The 19,351-nt window shown below is 45.2% G+C and overlaps 1 protein-coding gene across 1 annotated transcript in view; it reads right to left on the bottom strand.

Annotated features, from left to right (window-relative positions):
* Nucleotides 1–19,351, bottom strand: part of LOC126184647 (uncharacterized) — an 880,966-nt gene that overhangs the window by 112,998 nt on the left and 748,617 nt on the right. The window contains exon 3 of the mRNA XM_049927127.1: nucleotides 13,873–14,061. Within this exon, the coding sequence (XP_049783084.1) occupies nucleotides 13,873–14,061 (189 nt within the window). The remainder of the gene's footprint in view (nucleotides 1–13,872; nucleotides 14,062–19,351) is intronic.

Here is a 19,351-nt window from a genome sequence, read left to right on the forward strand (position 1 = left end):
GGCTGGCCCGCCGCCCCGCCCACCGCGGTTGCGTCACCGCTATTTGCTGGGACGCGGCTGGCTTGCCAAGGGCGCCGCCAGCATTCGGCGCGGCCGGCCGGCGTCCCGATAACAACGGACGGTGCTCACCTCGCCCGGGCGCCAGAGCGCATGACCACGCCAAAGGTGACCTTCGGCGTCCAGAGGCGAAAAATACGCCGTTAATCTTCTTGTTGGCGTCAAAAACTTGGTGGCGGTACACCTCAGACCTCTGTCGGTTTAACGATTAGCCGCAGAACAGCACTGTGTCCAGGCCTTTAAAAGTAGTAACTGCAAATTTACCATTGCCTTCTGGTGTTCCTGCGTAAAGCTTAGAGTTCATCCCATTGCATTTGACGTCGTTCCTCGTAAAAACCCCGGAAGTGACATTTTGCACTGTGGTAGTGTTTTGTCGTGATTCTGAGTGTTAAAAATACACTTCAGTTCGAAGGCATTTTTCACGAAGGAAGGAAGGAAGGAAATCAGTAGCTTAGAGCTAAAGTCTCAGCGAGCTTGGTGGAGACGATCATGGGCAAGGGGTAGACAAAGATCGGAGTAAAATATCCGGTTGGCCTTTTAAAGTAACTATTCCAGCATTTACCACAAGTAATTTCCTTAAATCACAAAAATGCCAAAATATGAAAAGTTGGATGAGTTCTGGATCCTCGACATCACGATTTGGCTTATCCACTACGTCACGTCGCTTTAGTATTTTAAAGTGACCTGGTAAATCAGTTCAGACAGAGTATTTACTGGAAATCTGACAAATAAATATTTGCACTTTAGATATACTTTAGACTATATCTCGCGGAAATAATAGTGTCCAGGAAAAAAGAATTGCATAAAACGAGTTTTACTTCAGGACCGTAAACGATCAATAAAGAAATGAACTGACAGCAATGCAACCTCAATGTAGAGCAGTGCACAAATCGTTCTTCCTCCCTAGGAAAACTGAAAATTCGATAATTACTGTAGTTTTTCTCGATTTCCTGACAGCTGTTTCCCAAGCACCCTACCTTTATTAGTTCAAGCAACTATGTACGTGAACAGCAGCGCTAGGGGATCGATAAAATTTTCATCTACATCTACCGCTGACCTGTGATTAACAGGCTTTATAAATGAAGAGGCAATTTCATCAGGACTGATATTACATAATGTGAAACACTAGTGACAATCTTCGAAATGTCGCTAGTTATGTTCGAGCCACGGTAGAAATCATAGGAACTCAGTAGAGAAATTACGATCTGAAAGTTCAGAGCTTTCCGGTAGGTAACATGACTAACTCTTGGCCATGCTATGTGTACACCACAAACGACGGGGAGATCATGATTCGTAGTACACGGCAAATTGTATTTTGTGTGGCTCAGACAGTATATATGGTTGTTAGAATGCTCCATGGGGAAATCGATGCATGACCACTACAGTAAGAGAGCGTGAGTCAAGACTTACACCAGAACTATATGAAGTTTAGTTCCAGAAATTAGTATTATTAAAATCAACAATGAGACTAGCAAATGTTGCCGAGGTTTAAAGTTTAAGCGGATTGACAATGTGGTTTCTACTTGCAGCTTTTGTGGGTACGTTTGTCCAACAATTTTGGGCGTACAGTTTTTGGCATTCAATTCTCGTCGTTTTTTCTTGCCCATTGTTATTAGTGAAGATACATATACGAAAAAAAAGATTACAGTTCTGTAAAAGTCAGTATGTTTACAGAGTTTAAGTCAGTAACTTAAGGTACAATAAATTTCATTTAACTTCTACGGCTGATTCGTTCTGCCGGAAAACTGATGAAAGCTATGCAGCAGACCAATGACGCTTGCTATGAGTTAAATCGGTTTTAGTTTCAATATCATAATGTTTCTATTTTTCAAACAAGGGAAGGGCCTGTGAACTGCAGAACCGCATTTCTTTTATTCAGTTTGTGTTTTTTGGACATTTAAATATTATATGGACACTTGGACATTTAAATATTATATGGACACTTGGACATTTAAATATTATATAGACACAAAGTTTATCGCTTCAGATAAAAGCATCACAATGTGACAATTAAGGACAGTTTCATCAGTAAAAGACAATGAGTAACTGTATTCCAGAGGAATAATTCATTGTATTATCTCCTTAGAAAAACTCGAAAAATACTATTTCGGATCTGATAAATGCTAATAGATGCAGATATCCTCTGAACTCCAAGTAAGGGACTTTTTATAAGAATGCCGCAGCAGGCAATTAAAGGAGCAAAGTGTTTTTCAAATTGCAAAATGCAATCTGACAACTATTATTTTTACACACATGTAATGTATATTGCCGGATAGTCGCATCCGTGGTCTACCAGCTACTAACACGTAGGACTCCGAGTGCCCATCTTAGATTTGCTATGGCGGAAAGGATACAGCCCATTCAGCTTCTTGGGCAGCCACATGATAAACTAAGCAGCGAAAGTGACACGTAAAGGGCCGAAGAAGCGCCAGATAGAAGGGCTAGTCACCGCGGCCTAAGAACAGTCCTAACAAGTGTGAAACGTCGACAGCCTGCAGCAACAACGCCTCCTCCCGCCGCTTGGCCGCAGAGCCAGGCCGTGCTTTATGGCGGCTGCAGAGGGCGCCATAAACCGCCAGGTCACGAAATGTGTGTCAATTGCCGAGGCTGGCCAGTCCCGGCCTCTGACCCGGCTCTTAATCAGGTTGGAGGTCACACGCCTCTGCGACCCCCGACGGTCGTATACCGGAAGACTGGTCACTGCATCTCGACCCACGCTGCCTTCTCCGTAAGGACCGTGTGTCGTCATCAACGCCGATGCTGGCTTTAACTGTACAGTGATTGCCCCCTCACCAGAAACGGTCGTAACGGACGGCTACGGCCTTTGCTTTCTTCTGAACTGAAAATTACTTCAGGTAACTATTTATTCACGTACGATGTATCTGTCACGAACTGCAAACCACGTTGTGATTAACATGCAATTAATATCAAGTTGAAAGAAGCATGAATATATGTTTAAAAATCCATTTCAAGCAATGAATCTAGTTCATCATTTACATTTGCGCCGAAGCTTCTAGTAGACACACAAATGTGTCACGGCCTTTTTCCTTCTTATCACTGTCGATCTGAGCTGCTGATCCGACTCAATAAATCTCGTCGTTAAGCTCTATTCTTCCTACCTCCGTCCCTTGCACTTATCAGCTGGACTACCTCGCCCTTTAGTATTAGCTGAGAACAGCTTTAATGACCTAAGACTGTAGTATGCCGTCGTAACTCCAGTGTAAAATACTGGTACTGTCACGAGAATTTACTTGCGTATTATATGAGCCTCCAACACCAGCTATGTACGGAAAAATTAAACTCTCCTCGTCACTGCTGGGACCAAACAGTCGTACAAATGATGTGAACATGGAACCCGGAAAATTCTGCAGTTTCGAGAGCTCACAAGGTCAAGTAAGACGCGGGCTGGGAGAACATGGGCGGCGGCCCAGGGTAACTAACAGCCAACGACTGTCGCACTGCCTGCAGCATTCATACCACTTGGTATTGGAAGTGCTTCTCAAAAATCAGCGGCAGCTCCCGTATTCTACAAGTCCCCGCCAACTGAAGTAAAACGCAGGAAGAACTGGAATACTCAGACTGTGGAAACCTCTGGGAAACTGCTGCAAACAGTGATTCCAAAACAGTGATCAGTTTGGTACAATCTGCTCTCCTGCTCCAAACAACAACAACAAAAATTACTCTGTCGGATAAGTGCGCCCATGCGCAAGTTTGAAAGGGAGGGGAGGAGGGGAGGCTAGATCCGGGTGTATGGAGCATTTTTTTATATTTTGGAAAGTGAACGGTGAATTCTACATAGCTGTAAAAAGTTCCAGTTACGACAACGTTAAAAACAGGCGTAATATCGACTTTTAAATCATTTTCTTGAAAGAAAACATCTGAATATACAATACTTTTTCCTCCCCTCGTAAGGGGGTGGGGGGCGGAGCCCCTAGTCCCCGGATATGGGCGCACTTGCTGTCGGACTCGCAGCGCCGAAAGTTTGGTGGCTCTCCGCAACACCACCTAAGATAGTGTTGCTCTCCAAATGGCTCTAAGCACTATGGGACTTAACATCTGAGGTCATCAGTCCCCTAGAACTTAGAACACATCCATGCCCGAGGCAGGATTCGAACCTGCGACCGTAGCAGCAGCGCGGTTCCGGACTGAAGCACCTAGAACCGCTCGCGCACAGCGGCCGGCTGTTGCTCTCCGGGGCTGCGCGAAAGGCAACGAGTTCTGCCAGTCGCCGCTACGCACCGCCCCTAGTACATAGCGCCCACCTCCGCGAAACTTCGCCCAAATTCTTGTTAGGTTACTTGTGTGTCATGTTGTATAGGTACATCAGTCTTATCAAATTCACGACGTACAAGTACGTAATTTTATGAAATCCACTACATGAACTCAGAAGAGAATTTACATTTGTGTGGTGTCTGGTCTTTCGCACATGTCTTGATCTCACAGCCGTACATACAAGTAGTGAAATGAAAAATTCTGACATCGGCCGCAATAGTGCACTGAAATGAATTCAGGAGGCGCTACGTAATTAGTGTGCGAGAAGATCGGAATTTTGGTCGGGCAGAAAGCGTGCTCAGGTAGCCGGAGCGTTTACGGTGAGTGCTCGCGTGAAGAGGGAAATTCGCATTCGAGTTCCGGTCCGACACACGTTTTCACTTGTCGTCTGTGAATTAATTGCAGTGGCCGATGTCAGAATTTATTTCATTTCATCACAAGACACTGTTAAATTTACTGTTTAATTTGCTTTCGGAAACTGTTCCATACATGGGTTTTATGTACGAAAAATTACATCGAGTGAATCGCGCCAAACCTAAACGGGTCAGCTAAACGAACGCGTTGTACCATTACATCGTGAATTTTTTTCCCTCGCTTTATCAGCGAACGTCGGAATCTACTACTACAAATGTGAATATAGGAAATATTTCCATGTAACTGAACGTCGTCTTTAGGACAGAAAATAATTAAGTGTAAATCTCGTACCTACTCTCTTGGATAAGTAGATTGTAGGGAGCTGGTACCTATAATAAAGCTGTTGTAGCATCAATAGTGACTCCTGAACACACATTTTCATTATATTTAAATTTCTTTTGTTGCAAATAGTGCTTTCTTTCCTCTGCCCTTTTCTAGTAGCCATGGAACTAATGAGATGCCGTCGCCGCCGCTACTAGTGCGATATCCGAACATCATCACGGGTTTGTTTTTTCTACTCATTCGGATTACATTTTTCTACATTTAGAACTAGGTGCCATTCATCACATGAACTAGAAATTTGGTCTGTCGTCTTGCATCCTCCTACAGTCACTCTGCTTCGACATCTTCCGTACTCTACAGCGTCGTCAGCAAACAACTGCAGATTGCTGCCTATCCTGTCTGCCAGATCATTTACGTGTATAAAAAAATAAAAGTGGTCCCACACATTTTCCTGGGCCACCCCTGATGACACCCTTATCTCTGATGAACACTCGCCTCTTCGGAACAGGGCCGAGGTCGAGGTCACGCAGCGGTTTGGGGTTTCGGAGTCAGAGGAAAGGAGCGATGCCATTACTCAGAGAGTGTTTGTCCGTTTGGATAGCTGGCAGTTTTCGAGCGAAAGTGGAGCGCGCCGAGGTTTGCTCAGCCGCCGACGCAAACAGATGTCGCCTAAAAATAGACACCGAGGACGGCGCGGCGAGTGGAGCGTCGCGACGCCTTTGTCTGGGGGCGTCTGCCCGCAACCAGGCCTACCGCCCCACTGACCTCAACCGCCGGCTGACGGATGGGAAACAAACCCAACCACTGCACTATCGAGGCCCAAGGTCGATATATTTCTGTGGAGGTTCCAAAGGCTCAGACCACGAAGACATGGCTAGAGATGGACGGAAGCATTTAATGTATATTGTCAGTATTTAGAGAATCGGCACAGTACTTAATTCTAGTCTCAGTGGACCCGGTCAGGTGCGTCTGCAGCGCACAGATTATGAAGAATGCTACTTTCGACCGTTCTCGGAGATCCCGCGGAGTCGCTCAAAATCCCACTAGACTCAGCTGCCAGAACCCACGCTCTCATAGAAATTCGACGTGCGAGACAAATTACGAGACGTTTCGGTCCGAAGATCTACTGGGAATATTTCATTGGCAGACTGCACTGCTGCAACATTAAAACCAATCTAAATAACCTAGAATGAACTTCCACACTGCACCAGAGTGTACGTTGATTTCAAACTTCCTGGACGATGAAAACTATACACCAGACCTGGACTCGAACCAGGGACCTTTGCCCTTATGCCGCAAGTGCTCTATCGACTGAAATACCAGCGCACGATCCGCGCTTACAACAGGTAGTGGTAGTGAGCTATGATGTGCCTGGATTGGTCAGTCGGTAGAGCACTTGCATTGCACTAGAAAGGCAAAGGTCCCGGGATGGAGTCCCGGTCCGACACCAAGTTTTTAATCTGCCAGGAACTTTCTCTCTAACTAACAGCCGCCATTTTCGCTTTCATCCGCAACACGCGTCTAATTGCATCACTACTCCAAAACAATACTAAATGATTTATGACCTATAGTTCTACTACATTCAGAAAGTGTCCCAGATCGGAGCACTGAACTGCAACATATACATCGCTAACAGTTCACACATCGCCTTCAACTATTTCTCTAGCAACTTTAATATCCACCAATACAACAAGGGAAGTGAGTAGACCGAAAAGTCACAAGGAAACCAACGCTTCCTGTTCCCACGAAAACTAATGTCCGTATTACCTTCAGTTGTACCTAAATAAGTCCATTTCTTTGTTAGTCACTACCTTCAGCTGATAATCGCTTCATTACTGGGTAAAAATAACTGGCCTAACTTATCACGTACGCTGGTACAAAGCCGAAATACTCTCCTATGAAATGAAAGTTACTAATAGCAATTCCACTCACGCGAAGGTGAATTCGCTCCTTGAAATTATTTTGACTTTAAGGCCGTCACCCAATCAGCCTCGGGATTGGCTGCTAACAGAGTTCCTCTGCATAAGCGCTGTTTACTTCCCATACGTTTCAGAAGTGTATTTGTATAGGTGCTGGCAAACACTTGCTTTCGTGGGAAAGGCACTACGGTTACCCCAGAAGACAGCGTAGTAGGCTTCGATCATAAACAACTTTCGAGAGTGAATTTAATCCTTCCGTATAAGTGACGTCAACGCAGTAATTACGATGCTAGCATGAACTAACAACTGTAAACAACAGCTGTGGATTCAACCAGTTGTGAACAGACAAGTGTTGAAGAGCAGTGGGCTCGCCGCCATAAAGGGGCAACACTATTATGTCACAAATGGCAATGGAGCAACGTCTCTTTATAAAGTGTTGACGGCATTCTCCAAAACGTTTTAAAGAAGAGAAAAGTGTGTGCAAAGTTTGTCCCGTTCACTTTCACTGCCGAAGAAAAACGGCGACACGTTGACGTCTGCTGTAACTTGATGGAAATCCAAATGCGGTCAGTTATATCCGCGAATTAATCGTTGCGGATGATAACACTTGGTGTTATCAATGCACATCTAACGCAAAACGACGAAGTGCAGAAATTCACATGAAGGGAGAACGCCTTAAACACACCAAACTTTTTTGGACTGACGAGGCATGTTACATGTGCACAGACTACAACAGGTGGATCTAACCACATGTAGATTAAAAGACGGTAAGTATAACTAGAGAAAAAGCACAAACTAATTCCAAGTGCCGTATTTTAGTGAATTTCTCCGCATGTATACAGTATTTCTGAAGTGATACGGTGTACAAGTAGTAGCATTGCTATTGTACCCTCTTACGAGTGTGGAAGATTCAGTTTGGACAGTGTTGCTAACGAAGTGTGTGTCCACAATTAAAATCGCATTGCAACTTAGGGAACACGAGTTTTAGAATACTCCCGCACTTTAGGGTTACAGTCAACAGAAACTCGCTCAACACTGAGTACCAGTGGCTTTTGCCACGAACCATTTTATTGTTATTTTTAAGTACAAGTGCCTTTTGCATGAAATCACTGATGCTACTGCAAGACGGAGACATGTAACTGTACACTGAAGTACTTCTACGAACATATTGCATTATAGCAGTCACAATGTTCGAAGGAACACACTGTGTGGATATTGTGCCACGTGATTGCAGGCGACTGTGACACGTAGATTTTTTATAGTGATCAAATTGAGGAGATCAGTGACAGTATCGTAAATTTGTACTTTTAAGGGATCTAAGGTCTCCTACTCAAACACAAGCATATTTTACTCGACCTTTTGCAAACTTTTCGTGGCTCTTATTACTGCAAAACCTCTGTCCTTGGAAACAGTATAACCGAGCAGCCAAATCCGAATGAAACAACTCCCATAGCAGTCAGTACGATTATCACTGATACTCTACAGTACGGTCATTTAAAATAAAAATTAGGCTGCTATATTATTAGACAGCTAACAAAACCGTAATTTAATAGGGGGTTTTTATAGTACTGCTGTTACGAGTAGTTTCGAAATGAAACAATGGGGTAGTTTGTAGTTTTACTACAAAATTTATTGAACTCTAGGTCCGTTTTTGCATGTTATTTAGTACTAAAATTTGTTTAAGCATTATGAGTTCATGGACGTTTCGAGATGTGGGCTTGTGTGTGAGAAAAATGCGAAATTCCTTTCAAATGTTTTTCATGAAATGAAGGTTGGTTGAGAACTGTGTGTCCCAGTGGTTCCAACGTGAAACCCCAACTTTAAAACAATGGATTGTTTACTTTTTGTCAATTTCTTCTTGTACTCGTTCGTTACTATGATAAGGATCAATTTTGGGATAAATTTTGAAATTAAAATTTTTATATCTTTGAGACTCAGAGTTATGAGGATCAGGCAACTAACTCATCTGTATGAATGTAGAGAAGGAAATTTCCGAGAAATCTGTGAAGAAATGAGCCTGGCGTTTTGCATGCGTAAACTCCCGCATACACATCTTGCGTCTAGCCTCGCAATGTTTCTTTGAGTACTAGTTTGACTAAAAATCCAATACGTCTTACAGGGTAGACCAGTGTTCGGTAACAGAATTCGCACACACTGACTGAAGTTTTCATTTCGAATCATTGCTGGACACAATCTGAAGTTTCAAGACAGTTATTTTGCTGCTATTAGCACTCCTAGATGGGGACAGGAACAGGCACAAGCTTGTTTCCCTGTAAATGTGTTCGTTAAACTTGTTTCGGGTTTCATACGTTTTCTGAATGCCATACGGAGCAGTGAATTTATAGAATGACTATCTTCACAAACACCACGTAGGTGAATCAGTACCTACCTTAGTACCTGGACAGGATGAGAGAGAAACGCATTACCGGCATTGGGACGTGAAAATGTGAGAGAGTGGGCAAAAAGAAAGGTTACGGTCGATTGTCCTCTGTCGATGCACATACATGTGATCCCTCTTCAGCTGCATTATTATGTCCATTGACTTCCATTCTACAACATCGGAAACCACGGTGGAATACGCAATTTCCTATGCTGTTGGTGCGGAAGACAGCTATACTACGTTGGTTTTTTTTAAGTCAGTGAGAGTAATGACTTCTCAATAAAATTGCCTATGAAAGTGTGTGTACATTTACACCGCATTTTGATTCCTCAATAAACGTCCCGAAGTTTAGATGAGAAAATTACACTCCTGGAAATTGAAATAAGAACACCGTGAATTCATTGTCCCAGGAAGGGGAAACTTTATTGACACATTCCTGGGGTCAGATACATCACATGATCACACTGACAGAACCACAGGCACATAGACACAGGCAACAGAGCATGCACAATGTCGGCACTAGTACAGTGTATATCCACCTTTCGCAGCAATGCAGGCTGCTATTCTCCCATGGAGACGATCGTAGAGATGCTGGATGTAGTCCTGTGGAACGGCTTGCCATGCCATTTCCACCTGGCGCCTCAGTTGGACCAGCGTTCGTGCTGGACGTGCAGACCGCGTGAGACGACGCTTCATCCAGTCCCAAACATGCTCAATGGGGGACAGATCCGGAGATCTTGCTGGCCAGGGTAGTTGACTTACACCTTCTAGAGCACGTTGGGTGGCACGGGATACATGCGGACGTGCATTGTCCTGTTGGAACAGCAAGTTCCCTTGCCGGTCTAGGAATGGTAGAACGATGGGTTCGATGACGGTTTGGATGTACCGTGCACTATTCAGTGTCCCCTCGACGATCACCAGTGGTGTACGGCCAGTGTAGGAGATCGCTCCCCACACCATGATGCCGGGTGTTGGCCCTGTGTGCCTCGGTCGTATGCAGTCCTGATTGTGGCGCTCACCTGCACGGCGCCAAACACGCATACGACCATCATTGGCACCAAGGCAGAATCGACTCTCATCGCTGAAGACGACACGTCTCCATTCGTCCCTCCATTCACGCCTGTCGCGACACCACTGGAGGCGGGCTGCAAGATGTTCGGGCGTGAGCGGAAGACGGCCTAACGGTGTGCGGGACCGTAGCCCAGCTTCATGGAGACGGTTGCGAATGGTCCTCGCCGATACCCCAGGAGCAACAGTGTCCCTAATTTGCAGGGAAGTGGCGGTGCGGTCCCCTACGGCACTGCGTAGGATCCTACGGTCTTGGCGTGCATCCGTGCGTCGCTGCGGTCCGGTCCCAGGTCGACGGGCACGTGCACCTTCCGCCGACCACTGGCGACAACATCGATGTACTGTGGAGACCTCACGCCCCACGTGTTGAGCAATTCGGCGGTACGTCCACCCGGCCTCCCGCATGCCCACTATACGCCCTCGCTCAAAGTCCGTCAACTGCACATACGGTTCACGTCCACGCTGTCGCGGCATGCTACCAGTGTTAAAGACTGCGATGGAGCTCCGTATGCCACGGCAAACTGGCTGACACTGACGGCGGCGGTGCACAAATGCTGCGCAGCTAGCGCCATTCGACGGCCAACACCGCGGTTGCTGGTGTGTCCGCTGTGCCGTGCGTGTGATCATTGCTTGTACAGCCCTCTCGCAGTGTCCGGAGCAAGTATGGTGGGTCTGACACACCGGTGTCAATGTGTTCTTTTTTCCATTTCCAGGATTGTATTTTCGGAACTTGCAGCGCATGGAACAGGGAAAGTGCCCGGAAGTCCACTCCCCTTCTAAGAGTACCACTCCCTTAGTTCTTGCACTGTGGACAGAGGCGCCGAGGAGAGGCTTTCAACGAGCGCGCTGCCCGTGCATAGCGCGGGTGGCGCCCGGGTGGAGCGGTTATCGTGTCGGTAGGCGTGGAAACCGCGATAATCACTTCCCAAGCAGCGGCAGTGCCGGCAGCCGGCGAGCTAGCCCCGGCTTGCATTCGCCTCCTAATGACGGCGCAATTAAAGGCCACCCCCCCCCTCTCTCTCTCTCTCTCTCTCTCTCTCTCTCTCTCTCTCTCTCTCTCTCTGGGTATCGCGGCTGAGCGCACAGCTACTCCAGGCTGCATTGTAATATCGGATCCGTTTCTCCTAAGGTAAAAACTTTGCTGCGTTAATACAGACGCCACGAATCTTAACCACTCGAATCACAGTCTACGTGCGGTTACATTACAGGAGTTAACCTATGCTTCATCCACAGTAACACCTGGCAAAACTAACATTTCTGAACCTTCCACTTATGATTACTTTGTCATCCGAAGCACCTTACTTGCTGAAGCAGGCAGGTGACGTCACAAAAAGTATTGATTGCTATCTGATTGTGAAACAAGGGAAATCCTCCACCTGTCGGTTTGCACGTGGCCCTGAAAGTTGATCAGGAGCTGCTTTATAGCTGACGTGGTATCAACGCGGCATGCCACGCCCCAATTGCCTAAAGGGGTACGGTTTGCTTCTCAAAACCTATAACTTTAATGCAGTCTGTTAATTGCACAAGACGTCAAATAAGAATTTGCCAAAGCAGCCCAAAACTTTTGTGTGTTGTCGGCTTGGTATGTACAATGCCTCAGAAAATGATCCGCGTTGGCATTATGTCGTGGGGTGCGTCCCTTGCCGACAGCACCGTGTTGGCAGGTGTCTAAGCCTAAATGTCCGAGTCACGTACACTTACAGTCCATTTCAGGAAACAATACCTGATCAAGAACCGCCAGTTCCCCTATCATTGCGCTGCGACAAACTGTTCTGACGACGACAGTTCAGTACAATTTACGTTTTCGACGCGTTAAGATGTGACCCCCCACACGGACTGCACTCTCTGAGCAAATGAGGTCCGTACTGTGGTGGCGCTGCTAACCTTTATATGCTAAGAATTTCCTAAAAATGAATTAAAGCGTCGTACGATCAGTCACCTTTCCAATGTTTAAAAGAGTGAGTGTGATTGTGAGTGTCTTAATGGTTTCTCTTTTTCATATGAGATCCCGAGAAGGGGCTCTTGTGGGTAACAACTCCACGAACGGTTATTCTTGAAACTCTTCCGGTAGAGTTACCATTATACGGGCCCATCTATTCAGAAATATTGTAACAGCATAAACAAAATACAACGCTGTCATGTTACAACTGATAGCGAAATCAGTTTAATCACAGTATGCACCACTCTTCGTGGAAAGCAACTCATAACGGCAACCACCACGTCAATGCTACTGCTTGTTATTCGCAGAGGACACATGCAGTGGACAAGGCTGAAGAATGAAGCCACTACAGTTTGGGCTATGTTGCATACAGCTGTCGCACATGATCAAATTAGCAGAGGGGACTTCAAGATGTCAGCAGCGGAGTAGTGTCACTCGGAATAGAAGTCTAGAAACCTTACGTACAATGTCATTCGTTTTGAACCTGTTCCTTTTTCTTGTCTTACTGGTTTTCTCCTCCTTGGAAACACTGAGCTACAAGCTATTTCTGGCAACCTTTCTTCGATTACCTCATCTGATGTCTTCCGAGTCAATTCGATGTGGGAATTCTGGACTGGCAGCAAAGTTTATCACGTGGACACACACCACTTTATATCTGTCCTGTGTACTCTTAGAGAACGGAAAAGCTAACGCAAGATGTTCAACAGTGCTGACAGAAGTATTAATGGTTCAAATGGCTCTGAGCACTATGGGACTTAACATCTGAGGTCATCAGTCCCCTAGACTTAGAACTACTTCAACCTAAGGACATCACACACATCCATGCCCGAGCCAGGATTCGAACCTGCGACCGTAGCGGTCGCGCGGCTCCAGACTGAAGCGACTAGAACCGCTCGGCCACACCGGCCGGCGACTGTTGGAATGCATTACATTCGTAGAAGTACCTCTGTGTAGAAGTAGATGAGTTTCTTGCAATAGCATCGGTGTTTTTATGCTAAAGCCACTGGCACTTCAAATAATAAATTATTAATATGGTATTTTGAGGCAGAAAGTACTAGTACTCAAAGGGATAAGGTTAGAATCGACCTCAGTGCAAGGTACTGAATTGCAGGGTCTACAGTCTCACAAAAAAATGACTTAGTAATCACAGAATAATGACTGACTTTGTAAGCTTACTAGTTAAGCGATACCGTGAAGTGTATCATCTTTTATCAATCAGCGACAGGGAGGGTCAAGCTGAAAATTTGACGCAAATGTATACGGAATGTCAGTGCAGCGGCACTACACAGCTGATGAAGGACACGACGTCTGCGGCACAGTCCCATGTACTGCTCTCAGGCTGGTATTTGCAGGTACTTGATGGCGAGGAAGCATCCAAGGTTCAGACAGGATGTATGAAGCTATTTCTAGAAGTCACAGCTGGAAGTACTCTTAGTACTCTAAGAGATTTTCTTTTGGAGGAATTCGAGAACAAGTATGTGCCCCTAACATCCAGAGTGCATGCAGCGACCCACCGGGAAGCCTAGTGGTAGTGTACTGACCTCTCCTGGCGCGTGTAGACGGTCGTGTGCTCGGTGACGGCGGTGGCCATGGTTACGGCGAGGGGCGTGACCGCATGCAGCGGCGCCGGCTCCACCAGGTCTGCGTTCGGCTCCGGCGACGGCGAGCTCACCACCAGCGGCCGCAGCGACTCGAAGAACGTCACCCGCACTCGCTTGCTCGGCTCCGATCTGCAACCGGCACAAAGCCCAGCCTCACTCTCCGCTCGTTACGTTCCAAGGAAACGACACAGGCAGTAACCAAAAAACGTTAAACATTACAGGGCTGCATTTAGAAAAAGTTCCGTTGGCATCTCAGCAGACACGTTTCCCTTGCTGCAAGGGATTTCATGTAATCAATAAAACTTCCATGCGCTGTCGTGCTTTTTCTGAAACGATCTCTCTTAAATATGTGCGAGGTGTGACAAAAAAGGTACTGACTGTAAAGATCCACACGCTCTTGTGCTATATCAAAAACAATTTCTCTTACATATGTGCAAGGTATGATAAAAAGGTTCTTATGGCAGAGATCAGAAACGGAGCGAGTACGTATGGAACGTTAAAGGTTGCATACGCTACAAATCAAGGGGGCCACTGTTAACGTCAGCGCTATGTCGGCTTCCTTCCCTCCCGCTGTAGTCGCTTCCTATTCGTTGACACTTCCTCTTTTACTGAGGCGTGCAGGAGGTCAGCCTTGACTTACTTCAGAAGATGAGTGCAAGATCTTGTTACTCTAGCGTTGCACTGACAATGAGAAGATGATAATTGCTGGGATCAGATGGTTCCTAACGAAGCCAGAATCTGAGAGACTGTAGAGGGCGTAAGATGAAAATTAAGCGATGCAACGTATAGAATTCAGAATTGTGCTACATCAGAGGTAGACTGATGTCCCGAAAAAGCTCTGTGCTTTAGGGCATGCTTGAGAGAGAGAGAGAGAGAGAGAGAGAGAGAGAGAGAGAGAGAGAGATAGCCTAGCGGAAAAAGTGGTTGTATTTTTATTTATTCGATCTCCACCAATAGAAAACGTATGCGCCACGTTAAACGAAAACTGATCTCAGAGCAACGTCACGGTCATCCTGCGATGAACAACCGAGCTATTTGTGTATACTTTTGATCATACCAACCTGTGTTTATGGGCTAATAGCGAGTTGTGTGACTTTTTCGAAGACTGCTGTAAATTCATGTTAGTAATTTGTCATTTAAAGCATACACTTCATCTCCTGCTCCTTTTTCTTGTAGTGCCGTCCCAGACTTTGCAAACGTGTCGAAAGTGTGAGCATATTAACATAATTGTTAGACATTCTCTGAAGGCAGAATAAATTTTAAAATAAATTTATAGCAGTCTTCGAAAAAGTTACAGAAATTTACATATACAGAAACACATTAATACACATACAAACATATTCATATTCATGTTCACGCATGTATACATCTACACTGGTGTGCAAAATGTAAGGACGGAAGTAACTTTGGGTTGAGGCGTCACTGCCAAGTAACAGAGCTCGATGCTATTCGGACCATACATACAACGAACTGCTACAGCATAGTACGGAAGGTAACAAAGAAATATGCAAAGAGATGGACAGAAATGATACTTTTATTCAAAGGCACGAATTACACGGAAGTCACCGCGGTTCATGAACATCCCCACTATATTAGAAGAGGCGATTAGTGACTCTTAATAGGGTGAGTGATCACCACCGACGGCACTGCATGCTTTGCGCTAAGAGATGCCACGCTGGCCACAAGGGTAGTGAGGAGTTACAGCAGTGCGGTCGACAACTCCTAGTTGGTCATCGGCGCGTGTGGAGCTGCTGCAGTACGACTCCCCAACGCATCAGTCGGGGGAATTGGCAGGCCATTCCAGAAGCTCTTCTATCTGTGCTGTTCCATGCACTGCATCCATAAAAACAAAATCAGTTCCGAATGCACCCCTGAAAAGACGCACGTGGGGAAGAAGTACAGTGACACAATGGCTTTTATCTGCTAGTGTACCGTGTTCAACGATTTGCAGGTCAGTACGCACATGCAACATTATGCCTCCCCACACGATAACACTTGGACCACCGAAACGATGACGTTCGACAATGCTGGCAACCCCCATATGGCAAGAGAAGGGAAACACGTAGAGCACTCATAACCATTTTGGTGACAGTGTAATTGTAGTCTGTTATTGAAAGTATCATTTCTGTTCACATCATTGCGTACTTCAGTCACCCTTTGTACTGTACTGTACTGTAGCAGTTTTTCTATGTATGGTCCACGATTCTTCAAGCTGTGTTTCTTGGCAGTGACGCATCATGGGAAAGCTAGTTTCGTCCTTAAATTGTGTACAGCAGTGTATGTATAACAACAATATTCAATGCTAAACGATCAATATTGATCTAGTTACTTTACTGATTGTGGACTTTACTGGGAACAACTGAAAAGTCCAGTTTTTATTCCGCACTAAAATATTAATCAAATGTAAGGAGGGAAATGAATTTTGAACTGTTGCTGAGTGATGAGAGAAGGGCGACAAATGGGACAAAAAACATTAATAATTTAGAGAAAAAAGAACATTGTTGGATAAACACTGCAAAGAATGTCCGATACTGACCCAGCTTCGCGTTCCGGGAAATACAGTAACCGCGAAGGCACGGCATACCACAATCAGCCTTTTTTTTTTTTTTTAAAAAGCGACAAATACATTGTAATTGTCAGTCTTTGTATTGCATTCAGTCTAGACTGGCCGAGTTGTTATTGCGACAGAGCAATAATTGTTTTCACTGATATTTTTCCAAGGGCTATTAGTAATTTATTTATACGAGACGCACTGCCTCTAAAGTTGCTAAAGAATAAACACACAATCACTGCTCGACAGTTTTCAAGTTAAAGGATGTAGAATGACATAGAAGCGGATAGTTATTTTCAGTAGCTTTGCACAGCGTGTAATTTTTAAATCGCTGCTTCAAGCTATGACAAACATTTATTCTTAGTGTTAAATTGGTTGTCAGCGGTGTCCACGGCGGTGAATCTATTTTTTTTTAATGCAGTCTTATGCTAAAATCGAAGGCCGCTGTTATGGTTTTTGTACTGGTACCTTAATTTTTCGTGGAGATTTTTATTTAGGCTCCTTACTGCTGTGATTCACCTGGAAAAACTGTAACAATTACAATGCTGCTGAACTTAAGCTCTCGGAACTACAGGCGATGTTAAATAAATTCAGGCGCCATTATATGAAAGCGTGTCGCCACCCTATGTCAACCACTTACAAGATGGAAGAGTAGGACGGAAAACAGGAAGAACGGGAGGCAACATTATTAATGTCCATCTTCAACGACAGCAAAGGACCTGGAAGAGCAGCTGAACGGAATGGACGGTGTCTTGAAAGGAGGGTATAAGATGAACATCAACAAAAGCAAAACTAGGATAATGAAATGTAATTGAATTAAATCGAGTGATGCTGAGGGAATTAGATTAGGAAATGAGACGCTTAAAGTAGTAAATGAGTTTTGCTATTTGGGGAGCAAAATAACTGATGATGGTCGAAGTAGAGAGGATATAAAATGTAGACTGGCAATGGTAAGGAAAGCGTTTCTCAAGAAGAGAAATTTGTTAATATCGAGTATAGATTAAAGTGTAAGGAAGTCGTTTCTGAAAGTATTTGTACGGAGTGTAAGCATCTATGGAAGTGAAACGTGGACGATAAATAGTTTAGACAAGAACAGAATAAAAGATTTCTAAATGTGGTGCTACAGAAGAATGCTGAAGATTAAATGGGTGTGTCACGTAACTAATGAGGAGATATTGAATAGAATTGGGGAGAAATTTGTGGCACAACCTGACTAGAAGAAGGGATCGCTTGGTAAGACATATTCTGAGGCATCAGGGGATCACCAATTTAGTATTGGAGGGCAGCGTGGAGGGTAAAAATCGTAGAGGGAGACACTAAACAGATTCAGAAGGATGTAGGTTGCATTAGGCACTGGGAGATGATGAAGCTTGCACAGGAGAGAATAGCATGGAGAGCTGCATCAAACCAGTCTCTGGACTGAAGACCACAACATCATCTTCAACGATAACTTTGTTTACGAAATAATTATTCTGGCAACATCCTCTTTGGTAAGTTTATTAGTACTATATAATCATGGCTTGACGGCTAATTATGTGGGGACCAAGGAATAATTTATCGAACGAAGAAATGGGGAAAACCTGAAGCGCTGGTAGGCACTGTGATGAAGATTGAAGTCAACTGGAGGCATTCTTTACACAGTGAATCTTTTGATGTGCAGTAGGTTACGCGCTACCAGACCGTGACCAGATCTCGGAAATTTGCCTTTCGCGGGCGATGTTCTGACTGGCTGAGCTAACCACGCACGACTAACGACCCACCTCCACAGCTTCACATCTCAGAAACTTTCCCGCAAAACTTGCTGAACTGGCGAGACGTTCAGTTTTAATCTGGCAGGATGTATGAGAGAGTTTTCGCTGCCGCGGGTGTATCTGCGGAAGTGGCGCAGAGCGCAGACTTGAGTGGGAGCCGAGCGCCCAGTGGCGAGGTCAGTGGCCGCGGCAGGCGGGTTCCGCTCGCCAGTGGCGCCCCGTCGCTAACCGAGCAGCGCCCCACTTGCTGGGGAACCGCAGCGGGCAGCCGCCCGCCAAGACCACAGCCAAGGGCCACGGCGAGGCACCAACCTCCCTACACCGTGGCGTTTCCGCCGAGCGAAAAATCCCTCTGTAGAAATCAACGTGGCTTCCCAAAGACAACGCTCTGTTTGTTTACGAGAGCAGTAAGCAGTAGAGACACGCTGTCTCGTTGATAACGTGTCCCTTGTCTTCCAGAAGGCGGTCGATACACTTTGAGAGTTGGCAATACTCTCTTAGGATTTAAAGGTTGGCTACAGCGCGCATACACAAGCCCTGGAATCTAAGATATTGTTCTCGCGCTTCGCAGCGCACGGATTAATGGGGCGGTTTCGAAGCTAGTGTACGAAGCCCGCCTGCTGTGGTGCGCACGTATGTTGGGCGAGGGGTCGTCGCCGAACTGCCGTACTGCTGTGTCCGCCAGCAGCGACACAGGATTTGGTACTGAGTTTTTTTTTTATAATTTGCAGCGCGCTTATTAATTTAATGAAAAGGGTTTGTGTATGTGCGTAGCAGCAGACGGTAATTTTGATAATGATAGGAATTGAATTCTTAAGGGAAATCATTGTTAGATTAAGTATTGATTTTTGTCATTTATTTCTTTTGTAATTGTCAGGGAATTGTGTCACTATGTATTTAATTGAAAAGTATTTCTGTCTGTCTCAAGAGTTTGATTAATTTGTCATATTTGAAAAAAGAGACAGCATTGGTCGTATATTTTTCTATTGCAAAATCGATTTTCTGTCACTGAGTGACCATCTTCAGTGCTATATTGTATAACAAATTGGGATGCACTGTTGTTACTAAGCTTACGGCAATCACATAGACACAACATGGAGTCGCCAATCAATATAAT

The sequence above is a fragment of the Schistocerca cancellata genome, chromosome 1, assembly GCF_023864275.1.
Source record: "Schistocerca cancellata isolate TAMUIC-IGC-003103 chromosome 1, iqSchCanc2.1, whole genome shotgun sequence".
Lineage (NCBI taxonomy): Eukaryota > Metazoa > Arthropoda > Insecta > Orthoptera > Acrididae > Schistocerca > Schistocerca cancellata.